Source organism: Balaenoptera borealis, assembly GCF_965194805.1.
Source record: "Balaenoptera borealis genome assembly, chromosome: 9".
In the NCBI taxonomy this organism is placed as follows: Eukaryota; Metazoa; Chordata; class Mammalia; order Artiodactyla; family Balaenopteridae; genus Balaenoptera; species Balaenoptera borealis.
The window spans coordinates 27,468,560-27,495,306 of NC_138873.1; the positions used below are offsets into that span (position 1 = coordinate 27,468,560).

Sequence of the window (26,747 nt, forward strand, 5' to 3'; positions counted from 1 at the left end):
TTATATTTATCAAAGTAAACATATATGTCTTCTCTTTGATTCCTCTTTACCCCAAATACACCTCGAGAGAGAATCATTTTCAGTTTTTTGTGACTCTTTGTTCTAGTGTCCTATCTCCATATTTTTGAAACAACGTACTACTTTTGCTATTTCTTGATATTTTAGTTATATTTACTTGCAATTGTTAAAAATCTGGAACACGTCCTCTTAGACATTCTACCCCCTAACACACATGCACACACACTTCTTATTACATCTTCCCGATATGGTTAAGTTACAGTCTTTCCTTAAATCCGTATTCAGAATTTATATCCTTACTATAACAGTAAACATTCACAGGTAAGCCATTTCATATACATTTTGTTTGTTGGCTAATTTTATTTTTTATTGCAGTTAATAATTGCCTCCTTGAATCCCCCCACCCCGGAAATCCCCTCCCGGAGCCCTCTGTCCTGTTCTAATCTCACTTGTTGCTCTAAACCTGCTGCATTGTCATCCTAAGGATTTCCTTCGTCATCATGGACATTCTCTTTGTCCTGTGTCGCATCACCCATTTCCTGGGTGTCATATCTTCCTGCAGCTTCCTGAGGAGTGCATGAAAGGTAGATTTAAGACCTTGTATATCTGAATTTTTTTTTTTTTTTATTCTCACACTTAATTGCTAGTTTGGCTGCGTATATAATTGACAGAAAATCATTTTTCCTCAGAACTTTGAAGACATTATTCCATCGGTTTCTAGCTCTCAGTGTTCCTGTTGAGAGGTTAACGTCGTTTTGATTCCTGATACTATGTATGAAACCTGTTTCTTTATTCTTGAAGCATTTAAGATCTTCTCTTTGGTCCTGATGTTCTTAAATTTCATGGTGATGTGCCCTGGAGAGTTCTTTTTAAGTTTCTTATGCTGAGCATTTACTTCTTTTTAAGTTCCTTATGCTGAGTTCACTTATTGATTGAACTCAATCAGTTTAGAGTTTTATGTCCTTTATTTTTGGAAATTTCTTATAACATTTTTCTGATAATTTTCTCCTATTCTTTCCTTCTGTTCTTTTCTTGGAAAGCCTATTAGAAGTTTGAATGCCAGAATTATTTGTCTTATCTTCATATCTTTCCTTTACTGTTTTCTTCTCTTTGCTTTTTTTTATTGTACTTCTTGAGAAAATTCTTTCTAACTCTTCTATTGTTTTTCCTGTCATCACTTATCTTTTGGGGGTTTGGGGTGGGGTGTGGGGGACTGTGCAGTTTGTGGGATTCTAGTTCCCTGACCAGGGATTGAACCAAGCCCTCGGCAGTGCAAGTGTGGAGTTCTAACCACTGGACTGCCAGGGAATTTCCCCCGTCATCATATTTTTAATTTGCGAGACCCATTTCTTTTTCTTTGAGTGCTCCTTTTTTATGTCTTCTTGCTTTTGTGTGTCTTATGCTACTGAAAATATTAACTACAGTTTTATTCTAAGTTTTCTTTTGCTCTTGAATTATGTTCATTTTTCCTGAGTTCCTTTTCCTCTTATTGATTTTGGTCTCCATTTATAGTTTTGGAGCCTTATTTAAGTATCTGGTGATTCGCAGCTATGCATTTATATTTAAAAGTGAGGCACGGAAAAGCTGATTGAAGCTTCTTTGTGTGAGGTGGGATTGCCAGCTGGTGGGCTTCACAGTGATTGAGGAGAGAACCTTGCCATTTTGTTAGCCAGATCCCATATTTCAGTAGCTGTGTGTCTTTTCTTTGGGACTAGAGAGTTTTTCTAGAAAGTTCTTCAGTCTCCTTCTTGGTCAGGAGAGTTGGGGATTACACAGGTGGTGCAAGCTAGGTAGTTTGAGAGTTGAGTGGGGAAAGGGCAAGGGAGGAGCGTATCATTCCATTTGTGGACTTTAGCTCAATCCCTCTGTTTTCAGGAAGGCAGCTTACCTCCCACTCTCTTCACTGTCATCAGCTTTCCAGCTTTCAACATTTTGTTGCAATTCTTATCTACTCTCTCCTCTCGTAATCTCTTTGTCTTTGTGGGTGTACATCTTTTTCATTTCTTTGCTGTCATTTTAGTAGGCTTTCACAGAGATCTGCCATGTTCACCTGGAAATTCCTCAGTGAAGTTTTTGCTGAGAAAATAAATGTATTTTCTATGTAATAGTGTTAGGACAGATAAGTCATTTCATTATTAATGAGGTTATGATTGATCCTTGTATGAGGCAGCTAGTACAGAGAAAAATCTTACGGTTGTAGGTACACGTTTAGTCCCAACTAGATCTCTTACTGGTATCGTCGGGCCCAGTCAGTGTAAAATGGTGACTCTGTGGCTGTTACCATCACTGGAGAAATGACTGAAACGTCAGTAGACTCCACCCTCCACCCCTCTATTCTCTCATTTTTCTAACAACTGATCTTGTTTCATACATTACTGCTAAATCCGACGAGACTTCCCACATCTTTACATTTGCAAATTTACTACCCATGTTCTCTGCCTTCCATCTTGTTATTGCAAATGAAGCATCCTTGATCATGTCCATGCTCTCCCCTCGGTCTCTGGTTCCCCTTCTAAGCATTTCGCTTAAAATTCTCTCTTCTGTCTTCTGCGTCATCAAATTTTCCATCTTTACTTGACTTCTTTTTTTATTTTATTTTATTTTATTTATTTATGGCTGTGTTGGGTCTTCGTTTCTGTGCTAGGGCTTTCTCTAGTTGCGGCAAGTGGCGGGCCACTCTTCATCACGGGGGCCACTCTTCATCGCGGTGCGCAGGCCTTTCACTATCACGGCCTCTCTTGTTGCGGAGCACAGGCTCCAGACGCGCAGGCTCAGTAATTGTGGCTCATGGGCCCAGTTGCTCCGCGGCATGTGGGATCTTCCCAGACCAGGGCTCGAACCCGTGTCCCCTGCATTGGCAGGCAGATTCTCAACCACTGAGCCACCAGGGAAGCCCAAATTTTCCATCTTTATTCTTCTCTTCACACTTGAGCATTTCCCATCTTCAGAACATGTATACCCTCAGCTAGTATAGTTTCTCTGTTCCCTTTCTGGTATAAATTCGTGATGTTGTTTATAGTTTGTTTCCATTTCTCACTGCCTTCTAGTCACTGTAATATGGTGTCTGTTCCCATCACTCCATTGAAAACTGTTCTTGTCAAGGTCTCCAGTGACTCCATGTTGCTAAATCCAATGTCGGTTCTTATTGCTCTTCTTACTTGACCTCTCAGCAGCGTTTGATACAGTCCTCAGTTCCCTCCTCCTTGAAACACTTTCTTCACTTGGCCTTGAGGAAATCATGCTTGGTTTTCCTCTTACCTCACTGTCCACCTCTTATTTCTTTGCTTATTCTTTCTTCTGGGCCTGGTCTCTAAATGTTGACATGTTCAAGGCTCAGCCCTCAGCCCCATTCTCCTCTCCACCCACATTGTTTCCTTGGGTGATCTCATCTAGTCCTAGGCTTTAGATACCAGCTAAATGCTAATGATGCCCACATTTATTTTTCTAGCCCTGACCTCTCCTCTGAGCCCCATGCCTACTTGATATCTTCATTTGCCTGTCTCACAGGTACCTCATGCTTCACATGTCCAAAACAGAACTCTTCCTTCCTACCTGTTCCGTCCTCTACCTTGAAAACTTGTTCTTTCCCCAAGTCTTTTGCTTCTCAGCAAATGGCAACAATATCACCCTCAGTCCAGACATCTGGAAATCATCCTGTTTTTTCATTTCCTTTCTATCCCACATCCTTTCCATCAGCATACAGCTCACATTTATGTACCACCATCTTTTTTTTTTTTTTTTTTTTGATGTGGACCTTTTTTTTAAGTCTTTATTGCATTTGTTACAATATTGCTTCTGTTTTATATTTTGGTGTTTTGGCCAGGAGGCATGTGGGATTTTAGCTCCCCAACCAGGGATTGAACCCACACCCCCTGTATTGGAAGGCGAAGTCTTAACCACTGGACCACCAGGGAAGTCCTGCCGGTGTCTTATATAGCTTGGACTTTTGCAGTCGCCTCCAACCTGGTCTCTCTTTTCATTCTTGCCTCCTTATCTGTTCTTCATATAGTAACCAGAGTGACCTTTAAAAATTGAAGTCAGATCATGCCGTTCCCCTGCTTAAAACCCTTTTGTGGTTTTCCATTGCGCTTAGAATGAAATCTTGACACCTTGCTGTGGCCTGGAAGTCTCTCTGGGATTCAGCCCTTATCTCTCTGACCTCACGTCCTACTTCCCATCTTACTTAACTGCACTCCAGCTGTACCTGTTTTTCTTTTTTCTTTTCTCACAGTTGCCAACCTCCTTGCTGATGCATCCACTGGATGATTACACTAAAACTGACTGCTTGTCATTTCCTTAAAGAGAATGTCACCTCCTTTAAGAGGCTTTTCCTCATCATCTCATCGAAAGTGCTTTCATCCTAGCCACTATCACATTTCCCTCTTTTATTTCATCCACAGCACTGGATAATTGCTGTCCAAAATGTTCTTGCTTACTTGTTTTGGTGTAACACTCTCCTGCCACCAGAGTGTTCTATGGGAGTAGGATACTGCTCTACCCCTGAAGCATAACATAGAGCCTGGTAAAATAGGGGGCATTAAGAGTGAATGAATGAATGAACAGTTAGCCTGAAGTTTTTCTTTTCTTGAACTCCATAGTCCTTTTAAAAGTTCTTAAATATTTCTTTAAATTTTTCTACCCACTGGAAAATTAGAAAATAAAAAATAAAGATGATATTTGATAAATCCCAGGTTATAACGGATTGTGGTAGAGCCTCACATGGGTTCTCAGCTTTCTGATTCCTAATCCATTGTGCCCTCCAGATTTGTTTTTATTACAAGGCAAAACATTCCAATCTCTTGAAGATTGTAATATATTATGCTTATATTTCTGCTGTGTTTGTCAATAAGGAACTTGAATTACACAAAGTTTTAATTTATTCCATTTTTTTTAAAGGTCCCCTGGAGGCAGACCCATTCATAAAAGGAAAAGACAAGACTCACCTTGGGATCCAGTGTCTTTAATATCCCATGCACTTAAGCAGAAATTTGCATTCCAAGAAGAAGATTCCTTTGAGAAAGAAAATAATTCTTGGGAGTCTTCTCCATTTTCTAGTCCAGAAACTTCAAGGGTGAGATTATAAGGTTAAATCTTCAGTTTTTCTAATGCGTATTGTTCATGATGTATCTTTGCCTTCAAGTTCCTTGAAGTAATTAATTATGCAGAACGGGCTTAAAATTGTTGATGCTGTGTGCTGCTAATGTTTCTGTTGTTTGTGTTGACTTTCATGTTCATTTTTAGCTTTTAGCATACTATGAAGTTTTTCTGAGGTAAAACACTTGATTTGAAAAATACTTGTGCATAAGTTTATAATGGTTTATCCTGGGCACGTGCTAACTTGACATTGCTGTCTGCAGTATGAACTGGGTGTCTGAAACTTTGAGAGGACCAGAGAAAAATGGTGTGATAGATTCAACCTAACCATATTTAAATGTGAATACTCCCAATATTTTTTCCGGTCAAATATGAAGTTTGGATTATTTAGATAAATAAGACATTAACTGTGCTTTTAACAAAGCAGATGAGGTCATAATTACTTCAATGACCATGCTCATTGGATACTTAAAAAAACTCATATTTCAACCCTTGACCCTTAAGATTGCTTCTTTCTTTTTTTTAAATTAATTAATTAATTTATTTTTGGCTGTGTTGGGTCTTCGTTTCTGTGCGAGGGCTCTCTCTAGTTGCGGCAAGCGGGGGCCACTCTTCATCGCGGTGCGCGGGCCTCTCACTATCGCGGCCTCTCTTGTTGCGGAGCACAGGCTCCAGACGCGCAGGCTCAGTAGTTGTGGCTCACGGGCCTAGTTGCTCCGCGGCATGTGGGATCTTCCCAGACCAGGGCTCAAACCCGTGTCTCCTGCATTGGCAGGCAGATTCTCAACCACTGCGCCACCAGGGAAACCCAAGATTGCTTCTTTCTTGAAGTGTCTTTTCTTTCGTTTAGATATAATCCAAATTTGGGGGGTGGTTTTCCATCTCATAAACTAGTTGAGGTAGTAAATAAGAATAAGCCTTGGGAATGAGAGGACAGTGAAAGATGGACAGCGTATAAAGTCCAGTGGGTGGCATTAGAGTGGCGGACATCAGTCAGACAGCAAAGGAGATGGAAAAACTGAAAAGCAGATGGCAACTCAAAGAGCACAACAGAGCAGGGGAAAATCGTTCTACTCAGTTTCAGCGTGTGTGTGATTTCTAAGTTACCATTGTGCCTGTACAATAGCTGATGCTTATCATGTTGACTCAGAAGATTATATTCTTAACTCTAAGAAGGCAAAAAAGTATATAGTTTACTTTAGAACTGTTACATTTAAAATTACAAATGTGTCTAAGTGTTCAACATTTGCATAGAAATTTGTAACTGGCAAAGTACTTTTTTTTTTACTCATCTCATTTGACCTTTGCAGCAATATTTTTTTTTTCTATCGAAGTATAGCTGATTTACAGTATTGTATTAGTTTCAGGTGTACACCATAGTGATTCAGTATTTTTGCAGTTTATACTCTATTGTAGGTTATTACAAGATAGTGGATATAATTCCCTGTGCTATACAGTATATCCTTGTTGCTTATCTATTTTATGTATAATAGTTTGTTAATCCCATACCCCTAATTTGTCCCTCCCCACTTCCCTCTCTCCTTTGGTAACCACAAGTTTGTTTTCTATATCTGTGAGTCTGTTTCTGTCTTGCATATACATTCTTTTTGTTTTGTTTTGTTTTTAGATTCCACATATAAGTGACATCATACAGTATTTGTCTTTCTCTCTTTGGCTTATTTCGCTAGGCATAATATGCTATAGGTCCATCCATGTTGCTGCAAATGGCAATATCTCATTCTTTTTTATGGCTGAGTAATATTCCATTGTATTTGTGTGTGTTTGTGTTTGTGTGTGTGTACCACATCTTGTTAATCCAATGATCCGTTGATGGTCCTTGGGTTGCCAATATTTCCTCTTTTACACATGAGGAAAATGAGCCTGAAAGTGGTTAAGTGATCTGCCTGTAATCTGACATCTAAGTGGCAGAGCAGTGAATAGAACTTGGTTTATTAAAATTCTAGGATATTTGAAAACCTTCAGTTATCTGAGAAATTCACTTAGGTGGAACGCAGTTTCCCAGTGATAGTGGATCAAGGAGGTATTACTGGTTTGTCTTACACTGTTCACTATTCTTTTTGCATTTTCTTTCCAGCCAACTACAAGCATCTTAGAGAAAGAACCATCTCTTTTTGTAAATTTTATAGCACCTTGCTTAGGGCTGGGCACATAGAGACTCAAACTGTAGTCTGTGGAGAGCTCAGTCTGTTTAGCTGTGACTGTCTTGCTCACTTTCATGTCCTCAGCCCTGACTGAGCACAGTGCCTGACATGTAACCCGCTCTTAAACGACTACTTACTCTTGAATGAATTAAGCCTCAAAGGGTTATTTGGTGTTTGTGTTGCCATTCTTTTTTTACATCAGAATAGTTTCTGTGTTAAATATTTGCTTCATTTCAGTTTGGACACCATATTTCACAGTCAGAAGGACATTGAACTAAAGGAAGAACTGACAAACACAGCAGGTGTAGCCCAAGCCACGAGCTACAGGGCTTGTGTCTGCACCTGCAAGGCAGGATTGCAGAAGTATGCCAGCATACTTATCCCTACATGTGAAAGGATCTCATCTCCTGTTAGTGAAGTTAAATGTAGTCTATACACTGGGGTATATTAGTGCAAAGGTCTGAAGGAGAAGATCCAGCAGTTAACTGGCTACTGATGGTAGTTAGGTAAATGGATCTTTTTTTTTTTTTTCCATGTATGTTAGTGTTATTAAAAGCTGAATGTATACTTTGAGTGATTCTCCTAAGAGCTAAATAGTAAATGATTTAATGTTTCTCATTAGAGAACAGTAAGGTCTCATTATAAGGTAACAGATGCCATTTAATGGATTAAGGAAATGTAAACTAAGTCTGTATTGTACTACTCAACAGATGATGGTACGTTTGGATTTTTAAAAACAATTTCTTAAAGCAGTTATGACTTTCTAACTTAAGAGCCTTTGAATCTTTTAAAAATTGGTAGTGATCTGGTTCACTTGGCCTCCAGCAACTTAGAGATTTTCAAAGAATATAAAATTATAATTTGTTCATTAAGATAGTCATACTTTGAATCATAGATTGAACCTCCTAAAAAATCTTTCTGAGGTGATAAAAGAATTATTCTTAGAAGCTGATTTTGACCGTTAAATGCTAGATTGTAGAAGTATTTAAAGAATCTTCTTGATAAGTTTTGCCTACACTTGCTATGTAAATATGTACACCTACCACTTTATTTCCTGTGTTCCTTTGTAAATAAATATGCTTTTTTGAAATTGTTTGTGTTTCATAGCAGTTCAAATTCACATTCTCTCCTTACTACATTTAGAATGTCTGATCTTTTTTGGGAAAGAGGGTTCTGTAGTTAGTTTCTTGGGCAATGCAATGAAACACACAGAGGTTTGGAATAGGTATTTTGTCCTTCTGCCAATACTAATGTGGTGTGGGAATTTACATGTTTCCCTGGAAATGGAGCTTAGGTTCCATTTGGAGGAACTCAGCACCCACCCGTTTTACAGGCTCTCCCCTTTCGGAAGAGCCCAGTTTGCTCACAGGTTTCATGTTACTGTGGTAGAGAGTTGGCTGCCTGGTAACCCCTATTTCCGACCCCTTGCTCCTGGCACCTTCCAGTTAGGGGTGGCTGTGCCGCAACCATCTTAAAGCCACGAGGAGCGGGCTTGACTCACAGAGATGTGAACCCTGCCATCACTGAGCTGCTGAACTAACACCAGCAAGAGCCACCTCCACACTTCTTGTTACATGAGAAAGGGAAATAAAAAAATATGCCAGAAGCATTCATGATGATACAGCAAGGTACAGCAGTGTGACTTCCATACCGGCCTGTTAACTCCTTCTGTGTGGTTTTCTGATACTTCTTATCCTGTTCAGTAGTTTGTTCTTGCTGTTGTTCCTGCCCCTCCTAGACATTGCTCCCACCCTGCCTTTTCTTCTCTCTTGTCCTTGTAATTAGAGTCCTCTTCCTCTGAAATAACCGCTTTTTATCCCCCGGGGTAGTCTTGCATTTTCAGTTTTATAGTTTCCTTATTTAGAAATGTTTAAGGAACAACCCCTCCCCAACAGCCAGCAGAAACCTTTGGGAGATACCATTTTCTGCTGAGTGAAGTCCATTTCTTAAGAAACCTCAAGTTAGTTTTTTGGGGGGGCTTTTCTGTTCTACTTCAGAATGAATTTCCTGCTTGCCCAAAGCACATGTCAGCACCACGATGCATCAAGATTGAGTTGACCTTAGATTCACCTCTGTTTAGAAGCCTGACTTCTGATGTCCTGGGGGACACGAGACCATGCCCTGAAATTCCCCTTTGGGAGGCCTTCTGAATAGCCTACACTTGGGCTGCTGGTGACTTAATGTTGACTGTAGAGTTCGTGAGGGTTTAGGCTTTCATCATGAATCTATCTGTAAATTATCTAATACCTAAGTGTTATTTATAACATTTTATTCTATTTTAAACTTGTCTGAACATATAGTGAGTGTTGAAACTTTCTGTTCTTGCAAGGTATATAAACGCCAACTTCTTTTCCTGATTCTAAAGCATTAATCCTCCCACTTGCCCTAGAAGAGTCCCTCCTCTCTCCTCCCTTTTCCTCGGACGCCTTAAACTAAGTTGCATTCTCTTTCTTGATTGGCTGCTAGTTAATCCCTAGAAAAGAATCAGGGCATTTGACAAAACATTCTAACACTATTTTATATTGGAAAAAATACTGGTTTTGTAATATAGACCGCAGGAAGTTAAAGCTGTTCAAAATATTGACTGGTTGAGACGTGCAGATGATAGCAGTGATTGTCAAGGCAGGGAGGGGAGATGGGACTTCCTAGGAGGATGCAGCAGCATCTGGAGGGCACCCCTAAATTGAAAATAGTGGCATGGGACTGTTGTGGGGATGGAGTATCAAAAGACTTTGCTTTTACAATGAGAATGCATTTGTGCTTTAATTATGAAATTTACATAAAAATTGGATTGGGAGAGAATTACTTGGAGGATGATTTAGATGGGAGCAATGGGGAAAGAAGACTTTTAAATGTGTTTTGCCGGATATTAAGCACAGACTCTCCTTAGACTAGAGAGGTTACATATGCAATTGCCTTTGTTATAAATTGAAAATCAATAAAACAAAACGAAAAACGGGTCAGTGGGAATGAGGTGTGAAATTTTTATATCCTCTGGTTGGATCCTCTGGGAGGCAGACTGTGAGATGGCGATTAATGTGAGGAGGTCTATCTGGGTGTGTTCTCAGGATCACACCCCTGCAAGGGAAGGAAGCAGGATTGGGTGAGGGAGAAGTTGGGCTGTAATGTAGCCTCGGCAAGGGCCTCAGCACACCCTGGAGGGCGCTCTGAAGCTGGGATAGCCCTCATAGTAGTCTCCCATTGCTCTGATGGTGCTGGGTCTTTATGTCTTCACATTGACCAAACATTGAGGAGTGGGGCATGACCTTGAGCAAGGCATCTTTCAGCCAAGGGCATTTCCACAAGAAGTTTATCATAGTGGTGCATCACAGTCCATTAGAAGATTAGTCATCCACAGAAGACATGGGTTCCAAAAATGTTGTAGGGCCCAGCCTGCCTTCCACTGCCATTAGCCTTCAGTAGTATTGACTGTCCAGAATTACCAGAACCCATTCCCCTGTCATCCTTCTACCAGGCTAGTTCTTATACTTATTTTCTTGAAAATGTTTGCAGTTTAAAAATTGGGGACGAGAGGGGTGAGAATGCCTTTCTGTCTCCAAATATGCCCCCTTCAGACCCCTCCACCCCAGGGTTTCTGTGTGGGTAACCTATGGTTGGTCTTTCACAGCTTTGTCCTTTTCTCTTCATGGAAATTACTAATGTTTCCAAGGGCTCAGAAGCATTAAACAGTTATCTCATTGTGTGGCATTGGGAACCAATGGAAGAAGTGCTGGCAATGTGCCGCGAGGACTGAGTTATTACTTCTTTGGACCCCAAGCTCCTCAACTGTAAAATGAAGAGACCAAGCAGGGTGCGCCCTGGGGTCCAATGTGTGATATTAACATTCTATGACTTACTTGCTCGGGTAAAAAGAGACACAATCATAGCTCAGTTGAAATGGAGAATCATTTTCTGCTTCAATCTGCTGCTGGATAGGAACTAATCAGAGAGAGAGCAGAAGATGGAGAAGGAGGGCGTCCAGGGCTTTCCCGATCACAAATCTCACCTCCGCTCTGACTCTCTTTATACTTTTCTTGCAAAAATAATAAAAGAAATAAGGAGGTGGTGGGGTTTCCAATAACAAAAATTGTAACCTTCAACCATCTGGGGAAGGCAAAAATCCCATCCACCGCAACTCTCAGTTCGAAAGTAAAGTACCGCACGCAGTCAGGATGTTACTTAAGAGTGCTCTTAAAAGAACACATTGTGTGTGGCTGACAGGGTTTTGGTGCTTCAGCAGGGTGTCAGGCCTGTGCCTCTGAGGTGGGAGAGCCGAGTTCCTGACATTGGTCCACCAGAGACCTCCCAGCTCCACGTAATATCATATGGCCACATAATATCAAACGGTGAAAGCTCTCCCAGAGATCTCCATCTCAATGCTAAGACCCAGCTCCGCTCAGTGACCAGCAAGCTACAGTGCTGGACACCCTATGCCAAACAACTAGCAAGACAGGAACACAACCCCACCCATTAGCAGAGAGGCTGCCTAAAATCATACTAAGTCCACAGACACCCCAAAACACACCACCGGATGCAGTCCTGCCCACCAGAAAGACAAGATCCAGCCTCATCCACCAGAACACAGGCACGAGTCCCCTCCACCAGCAAGACTACACAACCCACTGAACCAACCTTAGCCACTGGGGGCAGACACCAAAAACAACGGGAACTACGAACCTGCAGCCTGCAAAAAGGAGACCCCGAACACAGTAAGTTAAGCAAAATGAGAAGACAGAGAAACACACAGCAGATGAAGGAGCAAGGTAAAAACCCACCAGACCAAACAAATGAAGAGGAAATAGGCAGTCTACCTGAAAAAGAATTCAGAGTAATGATAGTAAAGATATCCAAAATCTTGGAAACAGAATGGAGAAAATACAAGGAACGTTTAACAAGGACCTTGAAGAACTAAAGAGCAAATAAACAATGATGAACAACACAATAAATGAAATTAAAAATTCTCTAGAAGGAATCAATAGCAGAATAACTGAGGCAGAAAAACAGATAAGTGACCTGCAAGATAAAATAGTGGAAATAACTACCGCAGAGCAGAATAAAGAAAAAAGAATGAAAAGAATTGAGGACAGTCTCAGAGACCTCTGGGACAACATTAAACACACCTACATTCGAATTATAGGGGTCCCAGAAGAAGAGGAAAAGAAAGGGACTGAGAAAATATTTGAAGAGATTAGAGTTGAAAACCTACCTAATATGGGAAAGGAAATAGTCAAGTCCAAGAAGTGCAGAGAGTCCCATACAGGATAAATCCAAGGAGAAACATGCCAAGACACATATTAATCAAACTGTCAAAAATTATATACAAAGAAAAAATATTAAAAGCAACAAGGGAAAAACAACAAATAACATACAAGGGAATCCCCATAAGGTTAACAGCTGATCTTTCAGTAGAAACTCTGCAAGCCGGAAGGGAGTGGCAGGACATATTTAAAGTGATGAAAGGGAAAAACCTACAAACAAGATTACTCTACCCAGCAAGGATCTCATTCAGATTTGACAGGAAATTAAAACCTTTACAGACAAGCAAGAGCTAAGAGAATTCAGCACCACCAAACCAGCTTTACAACAAATGCTAAAGGAACTTCTCTAGGCAGGAAACACAAAGAGAAGGAAAAGACCTACAATAACAAACCCAAAACAATTAAGGAAATGGTAATAGGAACATACATATTGATAACTACCAGAAATGTAATGGATTAAATGCTCCAGCCAAAAGACATAGACTGGCTGAATGGATACAAAAACAAGACCCGTATATATGCTGTCTACAAGAGACCCACTTCAGACCTAGGGACATATACAGACTGAAAGTGAGGGGATGGAAAAAGATATTCCATGGAAATGGAAATCAAAAGAAAGCTGGAGTAGCGATTCTCGTATCAGACAAAATAGACTTTAAAAACTATTACAAGAGACAAACAAGGACACTACATAATGATCAAGGGATGAATCCAGGAAGAAGATAAAACAATTGTAAATATTTATGCACCCAACATAGGAGCATCTCAATACATAAGGCAAATGCTAACAGCCATAAAAGGGGAAATTGACAGTAACACAATCATCGTAGGGGACTTTAACACCCCACTTTCACCAATGGACAGATCATCCAAATTGAAAAATAAATAAGCAAACACAAGCTTTAAATGATACATTAAACAAGATGGACTTAATTGATATTTATAGGACATTCCATCCAAAAACAACAGAATACACTTTCTTCTCAAGTGCTCATGGAACATTCTCCAGGATAGATCATATCTTGGGTCAAAATCAAGCCTTGGTAAATTTAAGAAAATTGAAATCATATCAAGTATGTTTTCCGACCACAATGCTATGAACTAGATATCAATTACAGGAAAAAATCTGTAAAAAATACAAACACATGGAGGCTAAACAATACACTACTAAATAACCAAGAGATCACTGAAGAAATCAAAGAGGAAATCAAGAACTACCTAGAAACAAATGGCAATGAAAACACGATGACCCAAAACCTATGGTATTCAGCAAAAGCAGTTCTAAGAGGGAAGTTTATAGCAATACAGTCCTACCTCAAAAAACAAGAAACATCTCAAATAAACAACCTAACCTTACACTTAAAGCAATTAGAGAAAGAAGAACAAAAAACCCCCAAAGTTAGCAGAAGGAAAGAAATCATAAAGATCAGATCAGAAATAAATGAAAAAGAAATGAAGAAAACAATAGCAAAGATCAGTAAAACTAAAAGCTGGTTCTTTGAGAAGATAAACAAAATTGATAAACCATTAGCCAGATTCATCAAGAAAAAAAGGGAGAAGACTCAAATCAATAGAATTAGAAATGAAGAAAGGAGAAGTAACAACTGACACTGCAGAAATACAAAGGATCATGAGAGATTACTACAAGCAACTATATGCCAATAAAATGGACAACCTGGAAGAAATGGACAAATTCTTAGAAAAGGCCAACCTTCTGAGACTGAACCAGGAAGAAATAGAAAATATAAACAGACCAATCATAAGCGCTGAAATTGAGACTGTGATTAAAAATCTTCCAACAAAAAAAAAAGCCCAGGACCTGATGGCTTCACAGGCGAATTCTATCAAACATTTAGAGAAGAGCTAACACCTATCCTTCTCAAACTCTTCCAAAATATAGCAGAGGGAGGAACACTCCCAAACTCATTCTATGAGGCCACCATCACCCTGATACCAAAACCAAGGATGTCACAAAGAAAGAAAACTACAGGCCAATATCACTGATGAACATAGGTGCAAAAATCCTCAACAAAATACTAGCAAACACAATCCAACAGAACATTAAAAGGATCATACACCATGATCAAGTGGAGTTTTTCCCAGGAATGCAAGGATTCTTCAATATATGCAAATCAATCAATGTGATAAACCATATTAACAAACTGAAGAATAAAAACGATATGATCAACTCAATAGATGCAGAAAAAGCTTTTGACAAAATTCAACACCCATTTATGATAAAAACTCTCCAGAAGTTAGGCACAGAGGGAACTTACCTCAACATAATAAAGGCCATATATGACAAACCCACAGCCAACATCGTTCTAAGTGGTGAAAAACTGAAACCATTTCCTCTAAGATCAGGAACAAGACAACGTTGCCCATTCTCACCACTATTATTCAACATAGTTTTGGAAGTTTTAGCCACAGCAATCAGAGAAGAAGAAGAAATAAAAGGAATCCAAATCGGAAAAGAAGAAGTAAAGTTGTCACTGTTTGCAGATGACATGATGCTATACACAGAGAATCAGAAAGATGCTACTAGAAAACTACTAGAGCTAATCAACGAATTTGGTAAAGTAGCAGAATACAAAATTAATGCACAGAAATCTCTTGCATTCCTATACACTAATGATGAGAAATCTGAAAGACAAATTAAGGAAACACTCCCATTTACCATTGCAACAAAAAGAAAAAAATACCTAGGAATAAACCTACCTAAGGAGACAAAAGACCTGTATGCAGAAAACTATAAGACACTGATGAAAGAAATTAAAGATGATGCAAACAGATGGAGAGATATGCCATGTTCTTGGACTGGAAGAATCAACATTGTGAAAATGACTATACTACCCAAAGCAATCTACAGATTCAATGCACTCCCTCAAACTACCAATGGCATTTTTCACAGAACTAGAACAAAAAGCTTCACAATTTGTATGGAAACACAAAAGACCCTGGATTGCCAAAGCAATCTTGAGGAAGAAAAACGAGCTGGCGGAATCAGGCTCTCGGACTTCAGACTATACTACAAAGCTACAGTAATCAAGACAGTATGGTACTGGCACAAAAACAGCAATATAGATCAATGGAACAGGATAGAAAGCCCAGAGATAAACCCACACACATATGGTCACCTTATTTTTGATAAAGGAGGCAGGAATATACAATGGGGAAAAGACAGCCTCTTCAATAAGTGGTGCTGGGAAAACTGGACAGCTACATGTAAAAGAATGAAATTAGAACACTCCCTAACACCATACACAAAAATAAACTCAAAATGAATTAAAGACCTAAATATAAGGCCAGGCACTATCAAACTCTTAGAGGAAAACAGGCAGAACACTCTATGACATAAATCACCGCAAGATCCTTTTTGACCCACCTCCTAGAGAAATGGAAATAAAAATAAACAGATGGGACCTAATGAAACTTAAAAGCTTTTGCACAGCAAAGGAAAACATAAACAGGAAGAAAAGACAACCCTCAGAATGGGAGAAAATATTTGTAAATGAAGCAACTGACAAAGGATTAATCTCCAAAATATATAAACAGCTCATGCAGCTCAATATCAAAAAAACAAACAACCCAATCCAAAAATGGGCAGAAGACCTAAATAGATATTTCTCCAAAGAAAATATACAGATTGCCAACAAACACATGAAAGGATGCTCAACATCACTAATCATTGGAGAAATGCAAGTCAAAACTACAATGAGGTATCACCTCACACCAGTCAGAGTGGCCATCATCAAAACATCTACAAACAATAAATGCTGGAGAGGGTGTGGAGGAAAGGGAACCCTCTTGCACTGTTGGTGGGAATGTAAATTGATACAGCCACTATGGAAAACAGTATGGAGCTTCCTTAAAGAACTAAAAATAGAACTACCATATGACCCAGCAATCCCACTACTGGCCATATACCCTGAGAAAACCATAATTCAAAAAGAGTCACGTACCACAATGTTCACTGCAGTTCTCTTTACAATAGCCAGGACATGGAAGCAACCTAAGTGTCTATCGACAGATGAATGGATAAAGAAGATGTGGCACATACATACAATGGAATATTACTCAGCCATAAAAAGAAACGAAATTGAGTTATTTGTAGTGAGGTGGATGGACCTAGAGTGTGTCATACAGAGTGAAGTAAGTCAGAAAAAGAAAAAAAAAATACCATATGCTAACACATATATGTGGAATCTAAAAAAAAAAGAAAAGGTTCTAATGAACCTAGGGGCAGGACAGGAATAAAGATGCAGACTTAGAGAATGGACTTGAGGACACGGGGCGGGGGGAGGGTAAGCTGGGATGAAGGGAGAGAGTGGCATAGACATATATACACTACCAAATGTAGATAAAATAGATAGCTAGTGGGAAGTGCCTGCATAGCACAGGGAGATCAGCTTGGTGCTTTGTGACCAACTAGAAGGGTGGGGCAGGGAGGGTGGGAGGGAGATGCACGAGGGAGGGGATATGGGGATATATGTATACATATACCTGATTCACTTTGTTATATAGCAGAAACTAACACAACATTGTAAAGCAATTATACTCCAATAAAGATATTAAAAAAAGAAAGAAAAAGAAATGGTTGCCATTTCAGTTTCTGTACTCTGTGCCAAATATTCTTACCAAGGAGATGTGGTCTTGGGCTGGACACTGCGGGGAAATTGTCTGTGCATCCCTGAAAACTTCTGTTACTTGGGAGTGGGCTGTAATTTACCATTCAGGTGATAGCAAATAGCTGTCATTTTGAATGGCACTGATGTGTCAGCTCCTGTTCTCTTAGTGCTTAACATATATTGACTCATTTAATCCTCATAACAAGACAAGGTACTATTGTTATTCTCATTTCATGGATGAGGACTTAGACGTGGGGAGCTGAAGGAACTCCCCCAGATTTCCACAGCTGGTAAGTGGCCGAGGTGGGTTTTGAACACAGGCAGATGGGTTTTCAAACACACACACACACACACACACACACACACGCATATATTTTCAAACACATATTTTTAACCCCTGGGAAACACTGCCCATCTTGTAAATTTGTTTACTTGGGTGTTTACAGTTTGCCTTTTTCTTGAAAATATTTAAGGCAGGATAAAACCTGGCACAGTAAACTGAAAGAGGGGAAAAAACTATATACTGCAGTTTTCTATATTTGCCACAAGAGGGAAGTATAGCATTAGAGAGCACCTAGGCTGAAGTTAAAGCTACTAACTAGTTATAACATTTGAATGTCAAATTTTTAGAAGTTATAGACAAAATGGGGTTGTATTTAGTATAACGTGCAAAAGCAGCTTATTTTAAAGCATAATAATGAATTACAAATGGCCATGGCCTTTATCAATCTGAGATTACACATGTTATCAAGCTAATTCAACTTTTTAAAAAATCGAAGTATAGTTCATCTAAAAAATTTCAGGTGGGCAGCAAGGTGATTCAGTTGTACATAACAGAATCAGATTCTTTTTCAGATTCTTTTCCATTGTATGTCATTACAAGATATTGAATATAGTTCTCTGTGTTATACAGCAGGTTCATATTGTTTATATGCAGTAGTGTGTATCTGTTAATCCCAAATACCCAATTTATCCCTCCCCCCTCTCCTTTCTCCTTTGGTAACCACAAGTTTGTTTTCTACTTCTGTTTTGTAAATAAGTTCATTTTTATCATTTTTTAAAGATTCCACATATAAGTGATAACATATATGCCTTTGACTTACTTCACTTAGCATGATGATCTCTAGGTCCATCCATGTTGCTGCAAATGGCATTATTTCATTCTTTTTTATGGCTGAGTAATATTCCAGTGTATATATTTACCACATCTTCTTTATCCATTCATCTGTTGATGGACATTTAGGTTACTTCCATGTCTTGGCTATTGTAAATAGTGCTGCGATGAACATTGGGGTGCATGTAAGTTTTTGTAATTCAGCTCTTTTCCCAACAAAAAATAAATATTCTATAATTCAAAGATAAAAGCAGGAGATAGTATTGCTTAATTGCTAAACTTAAAGATTGCAGTGAGATTCTCCTAAGTTCTTCAGTATGCGTACAGCTGTTATTTCACTACTAGAGAAAAGCACAAGGCTTATTATGAATAATAGGATTATAATTTTTGCTTTTATTCCAGTAATAATTGGTACATTAAAGTGGAATTTTTTTTATTTTTAGAATTTCTTTTTTCTTTTTAATTAATTAATTAATTAATTTATTATTTTTGGCTGAGTTGGGTCTTCGTTTCTGTGCGAGGGCTTTCTCTAGTTGTGGTGAGCGGGGGCCACTCTTCATCGCAGTGCGCGGGCCTCTCACTATCGCGGCCTCTCTTGCTGCGGAGCACAGGCTCCAGATGCGCAGGCTCAGTAGTTGTGGCTCACGGGCCCAGTTGCTCTGCGGCATGTGGGATCTTCCCAGACCAGGGCTCGAACCTGTGTCCCCTGCATTGGCAGGCAGATTCTCAACCACTGCGCCACCAGGGAAGCCCCAAGAGATATTTTTATCCTCATTTTACAGACAAGAATGGAGCTCAGAGAACTGCTACCAACTGGAAGAGCTGGGCTTGAACCCAGGTTTGTCTGACCTCAGAGCCTGTGCATGTAACTATTAGACTCTGTGTCTTTTGTTGACAAATGTGATAGAAAATGACTTGACATAAACGTATTTAGTTAAAACTGCATCTGTTATTTAGTAACAGACTTTATCCAAAAGTATAAAAAATAATGCAAGTTAATTGCTCAAATTCAAGAAGCCAGAAGATTTCAGAGCTGGGGTTTAAACCAGGGCTGCTGAGGCCAGGGCTGTTGCCCTCAGTCTTTGTGGCACGTGTTTGGAGGGAAAGAGCTTGCTCAGGCCAGGCTTTCTTGGCCGGTAGGTCAGGCTGGAACCACTGACTGCCTGAACCACCCATGGGATGGTGTGGCCTTCGGCCCTCACAGGACCACCAGCCTTGGGCCCCTGGTTAACACCCCTGACCACGCGTAGACCCTGGTGAGCAGGTCTGCCCCGCCTAGATTCCCTCCCACTTTCTGCTAGGTCTGTGTCCCAGGATGTATAACAGAAGAGCCTGCCCAAGAATTGCCTCAGAGTCTTTGGAAAACTACTTCAGCAAGAGTATCTTTTTCTCCTCTGAGGATGAATTTGATTTCTGGAAATAGACAAGTGCCAAATCTGATGAATGAGTGGATGATCATGCTGGATGATGTCATGACTGGTCACAAGTGACCTACGACTTGCAAGTAATTCAAGTGATTTTCTTGCAAGGACTGTTGTAATCTGGCTCTGAAGGCATTTCCTAAAGGCTGGTTCCAAAAATATTTTTGAGCAATGGCTACATTGGGCACATTATCCGGGATGACTTTTGGAAGCAAAATACTCATTTAAAATATTTTAAATATAGAATTTCTGATAGAAGTGTCAGTGCATCAGTCATAGGACTTTAAAATCATCCATGTGTTTTGTGATTGGTATTGCTTGGATAGGTGTTTGGTCCAAGATTTAAAATGTTAGTTTTAACAGATGATAGAGTAAAATTTTGGATGAAGATAAAATATTCTTGTCTACTTGGGTCAAAAGCAAGTTAGTTTTGATAAAAGCTACTGAAGTATTATGTCACAAATACATCTGTTTTCCTATATTTTTTAAGATATACGTGGGACTTTCATACCTATCTGTTACTTTCTACTCGAACTGAATATTCTGACCAAATTTAGTCGTTAAGAAAGTAGATGGAAGGTAAAACATCACAGATGTTGATTTCTTTTCCTTTAATGAAATCTGCCTGTGGTCAGGAATCCCTAAACTCATAAATTGTTGACACTGGTGATAATCAATTGAACGTGAAAAAAACATTATTTTCTTGAATTCTACCAGTCTTTGTGCATTTCACCTACTACGTGCTGTGTTAAGTATTAGTTTCATAGTTTTTATTTTTGAATTTGTTTTGGCTTGCAGCTTGCAGGATTTTCATTCCCCGACCAGGGATTGAACCCAGGCCCCCTGCAGTGGAAGCACGGAGTCCTAATCACTAGACCACCAGGGAATTCCCAGTTTCATAGTTTTTAGTGCAAACTTTATTTTGTAAGAATTCCAGCTTTAGCCTTTTTCCACGTAATTTCAGAAGTAGAGTTTTAGGAAAGCATATTAAAATGGGATCCTGTGCCTTCTGTTACAGTGGTTCGTCTCCTTTTCCTCTGTCCCGATGTGACGGGGGCAGTTGTGATGAATTGAAAGACCACAGACCGGACACTGGGAGACTGGGGAGCTAGTCATTGCAGTGACTCAAATGTATCAAATAATATTAGCTAAGTCTTAAATACTATATGATATCATTTATATGTGGAATCTAAAATATGACACAAATGAACTTATCTATGAAACAGAAACAGACTCACAGATCTAGGGAACAGACTTGTGGTTGCCAAGGGGGAGCTTGTTAGGGACATCAGCCTCAAGACTATCTAGTTATATATGCTATTGAACAGATATAACCGGGAAATCCTCTTGTTTCCCCTGGACTGGACCTTATTTTCTCTATGAGCATTGGTTATCCATCTGAGATGCCTTCCTGGGGTTAGATGTTTTCAAAAACGTAGAGAAAAATATCAGTTGTTTCTGCATCTAAGGTGCTCTTTCCCTCTCCTGCTCCCCAACCTTTCCTTCTACTCCCGAAGCTCAGACTTTCTTCCAAACACGAGGGCAGACAGAACCAAAACCCCTGAGGATCTGAGAAAGATGGAGAGTTCATTACGAAGCCTTCCTATGAATCTCTTCTGCGGTACCTCCAACTGCCTTCTGCAGCTGGAACAGAGTTGCTTCTTTATACAGACAGCTAAACACTGATTTTTTAAAAAAGTATAGAGGTAATAAAATCATATTATCCCAAATCAGGAAGTAAAGCAAATTTGAGGAATCCCTTGCTAATATGACTACTTAACAATTTACCATAATTTATTTCGGCCCTCTTTCCTTTTTTGTACATTGTGGGAAAACCTAGGCTTGGCTGCTTCTTGTCTTTCTATGCCGTCTTTGTGAAAAGAATCCATTCAATTTAGTCATTGGGAGTAAAGTAGAAATTACTGACATTTTCCCTGGGAATTTGGAGAAGCTCTGTAGGTTCAGCTTCTGCCCCAAAGGGCTTATTGAACCACTTCCCAGCCAAGGTAGGTCCCCCATCCCACCTTCAGAAGAAATGCTCATGCCAGCTGCTAAGAGAAGACAATTTTTGTTCATGTTATTGCAATTGCAATCACACTGCACATACAGTATTTTGCTCTTTCATTAACATTATCATCTAAACATTTTCCCCTTTCTCTACCCGGCTACTACCTCCCTAACTTTTAGTGATTGTACAATATTCCACTGAAGACGTATCCTCTTATGTACTTATCCATTCCCCTAATTGTTAGACACTTAGATTGTTTTTTCTTTTCTGTTGTTTCCGATTGATCAATAATGAATATTTTGTTTTCATTGGGTTACTTATTTAAACATTTTAAATTTTAAATTTTAGTTTTTTTAAGGTATGCTTGGTTCACACATATATGTAAAAATGTAAACATGACCAAAAGATTTACAAGTCAAAACACATTCCCCAGCCCCCAGCTCTCCAGGTCCCCTCTTCAGAGGCAACTATGGTCATCAGGTCCTTCCAGAAGCAGTCTAGGCACACTCTATTCGTGGATGTATGTGCGGCTCTTTCTGTTTTACTGCTATGAGGCCATAGGGCTGCTGCATGTAATGTGTGGTTTGTGCAAGGACCCTGCCCTGAGGCTGCTTACACTTAGAAAATAGGGCATGGTTTACTTCCACCAGACGCTATCCATTCTCTAAGCCACGCGTCTGCAGGGGGCAGAGGGGCAGAGCAGAGGAGTCAGCTTTATAGACTAGAGCCCTGGGTGGCTAATCCCGTATTTAACTAGTTAGCTCCTGATGGAAATTTGGGTTATTTCCTGTACAAACTACAACCTTGTACCAAAAAATGTCTACATGCATATTTGTGGATTAAATTCTTGGAAGTGCAATTGCTGACAAAAGAGGCATATGTAATTGTCCCCAGTTCACGCTGAGGAAGTTCATGACCAGAGCTGGCTGGTGATGTAGAGACTTGCCTGCTTCGGAGACTTCAAGCAAGGGGACTCTTCAGGGAGAGTCTGAAGGGCCGTCCAACCCTGTCAGGCTCTGGAGCCAGGTGGCCTGGTCTCAGTGCCCCAGACAGTGATTTAACCCTTTGGTCCTCAGTTTTCTCACACTAGGAGAAACCAGAGGACTCACTTCACAGGGCTGTTGTGAGTTAATTCATACAAAGCTCTTAAAACAGTACGTTGAAAAGTGCTTAATAAATGTTAACTCTTATCATTATCGTGATCGTCATCCTATTCCTGGAATTCTGGACAGGCTCTCTGAGAACGTCAGTGAGGCCTGAGACGCTTTCACATTTTAGGTCCTTTTGATTTGAGTAGCATCTCAGGTCACTGGATTTCAGTTAAGGTAGACATTTGTGATGAATTCTCCCTCTGATTCCCTGTATAACTTGCCACTGGGTTAGCTGTCAAAATTTGAGACTCTCTTGGGCTTATGCTGTGTCCTCTCTCCATGGTGGAGTTCTTCTCTGCCTCTTAGTAAGACCCCAGCAGTGTGCATAGTTCCAGCAGTGTGTGTGCGTGTGCGCGTGCGTGAGTGCGCATGTGAGGTTGGGGCATGGGGTGATTGCGGTTGTCTGCCTCGTTCTCTGGACTGTCCCTAGCCAAGATCCAGTTGCAGGGACCTTGCCAGTGTACTGCCACAGGCAAACAAGCGGTGGAGAAGGAGGAGCAGGTGTCCCCACTCACTGACTAATTGGCCTGGCTCTTGACCTCATATTTCCATGTTCCGAAAGGGTTTCGGCAGTAGTACCGACTCCCAAAGTTAGCTGAATGCTGCATGTGTATAAAACAGCTTGTGCTCCATCAGAGGTTGAAAAATTGCTTTTCCTAAAGCGATGACAATTTTCAGTGTTGCAAAGAGAACAAAGACAATATTTACAAATTATATTTACACGTACATCAGTACGTGTAAATATAATTCAAATAGCAGAAACAAGGCATGGGAGTATGGTCAGTCCTCTTCTCCACATGGAGATGGTGGGTGTGTGAGTTGCCTTCTCATTATGGTGTGGCTGGCAGTACCCACTCGGGACCTGGGGCTTCTGTTGGTAGTTTTTGTTTATGTCATTTTTGCAAAATCAATGCGGGTGTTTGAAGCACTCAGGTTTCCTAGAGGCTATGTACTTGTTACAGCTTGCCTGTGAGTGTTCCATGAAGTCAGAGAAGGTTCACAGAGCTGCCTTTGGCCAAAGGGGCCTGTTTCAATAGCTCTAAATTGCTCTCGCCGTCTGAGCTCATGTCTGGCCCTGAAGACAGATTGTGCCCTTTCTGTAGAGCCTTCATTTTTTACTCCTTCCTTTTTTCTTCTTCTTTTAAGGAATGGGGCTCTGTCTCCTTTGTTTCTGCCTGTCTATGAGATGTGTATGGGACTGAAGCTGTGTCATTACATTTCCCACCCAATTAATTACACAAGTATTTCTGGGTGGGCGCAAAGTTAATATGGTCTCATTTCTTTCTATGTCCCCAAAATATTTCCCAGTGATCTCAGTAGGGTCATTTCTGTGGCTTGCTTCTGGTTTCACTAGTCTTCTTGTGAATGTGTTTATTTATTTTCATTGTGATACGTACCTAAAATGCAATTTTAGAAACGTGTTCTTGTTTTAAGAGCAAACCAGATGTCAAAGCCCTTTGGTTTTGTTGGTTTGCTGTTCGATTCTCTGGTAGATGTCAGAATGACTGTTAATCCTGGGCAGGATTTTACATGAGAAAATTTAAAGGAGTTGTCATTTTCTTGGAAGTTGTCAACATAGTACAAAATCAGGGTTCCACATTGAGCGAGGCCTTTGGTCACTCCAGCCCTGTGTCCACTTTGCTATTGACAATAAAGGGTCATTTATAATAATAATAATGATGATGATTCTATTTATAAGCTCTCTACTGTTTACCAAGTACTCTCATGGACGCAATCTTATTTGTCCTCCAAACTGTGCTATGAAGTATGAGGTAGAACCATAATAATTATCTGTGACCCTTTTTGACCCCCTCCAAAAAAAAAAGGCAATTTCAAAAGGCGCTACTAAACAGAAAAGGTGGCCATGCAAGCTAAGTGACAGAACCCAGTCCGAACCCCAGGCCTTGTTTCTGATGCCAGAGCTTCTGCTCTATTGAGGGCTACTAATCATTGGGTTTGCCTGAGACTTAGGGGGTTCCCAGGATGTGGGCCTTTCCATTTTAAAATGGAGACAGACCTGGACAAAGCAGAGGTATTGGTCACCCTGCCACTCTCTGTCACCCCAGCAGACACCTGTGACCGAGGTTGCTGCTCTTCTTCCAGGGCTCTCCATTCATCACACTGCCCCTTACTGACCCTACCTTCTCATATGGGGGTCCCTGCCAGGCCTGCCTCCCATCCCCCCACCAGCTCTTATTTTCTATTTTTCTAGGGCAGGGCTTAAATCAGAGAGGGCCCCCGTTATAGGAGAAAGGGAATTGAACTCAAAACCAGACGTCTAGTCCCAGCTCCACATTTTACTCTCTGTGGGACCTTGGGCAAGTAACTTACTAATGTCAAGTCCCAGTTTACTTGGTCACAAAATGGGGATAATAAGTCCTACTCTATCTACATGACAGGACCCTTTTGAGATTCTGCTGAAATAATGTATGTGAAAGCAAACATGAAGAAATACAAACTTGCTCATTTTGCACTTTGGAATAAAATTTCTGCGTGATTAAACTTAGGGCACCTGACTAAGCTTTCTAGTCTCGTGTCTCTCTGTGGATTTGCCTTTTTACCTCTCAGGCCTTTCCCATTTGCCAGATACCCTGGGAACTAGTCTTGCCCCAGTGACTAGTTGTCTGTTAGTTCCAGAAGTGACCATGAAGCAGTCATTTGTTCTATTTGGAAAGCTCAGCTCTGCATTTGTCTTGGTAGATTATCAAAGTCCCCCTTTACTACTACCTGGAAACTTCTGTGGTTTCTATAGTCTTATTATTATTACTAACTGGGTCTAATTTTCTTGATTATATGATAATGCATTATCTCTTTTACAAAATGTGTTCCGTAAATACAGATTTCCTTCACAGAGAATTTAGATTTCCTCTGCTCTGCTGTCCCATCCTCTGGCCCGCTGCTCTCTGTTTTGAATTCTCAGATTTGTAGCTTGGCGATACCTCATCCTATGGCCACCTTCCTTCCACCAACTGCTGAGAGCTCCCAGCCAATGAGGGCTTCTAGAAGTTGAAGCATTTCAAATTCCCCCTGTCAGTTCTTACGTTACTAAGGAAACAAAAATATCTTGATTTCTCTCTCTCTGCTTTATCTTTCTTCCTTTATCTTGGGGCCTAATCACTTAGTCAACACCATTTCCCCCACGTCCTGAGCACTCCAGCAGGACCTTTGTCCTTTGACCATAGCTACACATTCAAGCTGGGCCTGTTGTGGCTTTTTGGCTGGCCCTACAGTTGTACAATGATTGCTTTGTTGTTTTACTATTTACTGAACAAGTTCTTGTAAAAATCCTTCTCACAACCCATTTATAAATTCATAGATACTTTTAACTAAGTTCACGCACATATCTTTTCTCGTCAGTGGGAACCTTGCTTTCATTCTTACAACTCCAGAATCTTTTTTGACTTCTGAAATGTGGAAGAATATGGAAGCATCAAATTAAAGGAATAAAGCTCATGAAGCCACTTACAGCCAGCCAATCTGGTTTCCAGGTATTAAATCATTTGCTCATTCATTCATTTTTTCATTTTGACAAACTTTTATTGAGCACTGTTGTTTTAGGTGTTGGGTTTCTAACAGCAAATAGTACACAGATTATATTCTCAAATGGCTCAAAGTCCAGTCAGTGAAACATACACATAACCAATGGTGAGAATACTGAGTAGTAAGTGCTATGGTAAAGGGTGCTATAGTTGTCCAATGGAGGGCCACCAAATCAAACAGAATTGTTTGAATTGGTCCAGAAAGGGTGAGTTGGAGAATGAGCATTCCCATTGGAGAAAACTGCAGGTGGGAGGGCTCATAGATGGGAAATAACACGTGAGCTTCAGAAATCAGTAAGCGTTGACTGGACTCAAGACTGGGGGGAGCTGGGGAGGCAAGAGGGAGGGTGGGTG

General features: G+C 40.2%; 1 protein-coding gene across 11 annotated transcripts in view; it reads left to right on the plus strand.

Annotated features, from left to right (window-relative positions):
• The window catches only part of MTFR2 (mitochondrial fission regulator 2), a gene marked incomplete at its 3' end in the record, with an annotated part of 99,765 nt that overhangs the window by 18,519 nt on the left and 54,499 nt on the right, over positions 1-26,747 (plus strand). For 7 of the 11 annotated variants that reach the window (XR_014248552.1, XR_014248553.1, XM_082405727.1 and 4 more), the window contains exon 7: positions 4,915-5,089. Coding sequence is in view for 8 of the 11 variants with exons in the window: in XM_082405727.1 (XP_082261853.1) it covers positions 4,915-5,089 (175 nt within the window). Of the gene's footprint in view, positions 1-4,914; positions 5,090-8,719; positions 10,267-10,902; positions 11,042-26,211; positions 26,723-26,747 lie in introns of those variants that run through there. The other 4 variants (XR_014248554.1, XM_082405731.1, XM_082405729.1 and 1 more) reach the window with 4 other exon arrangements.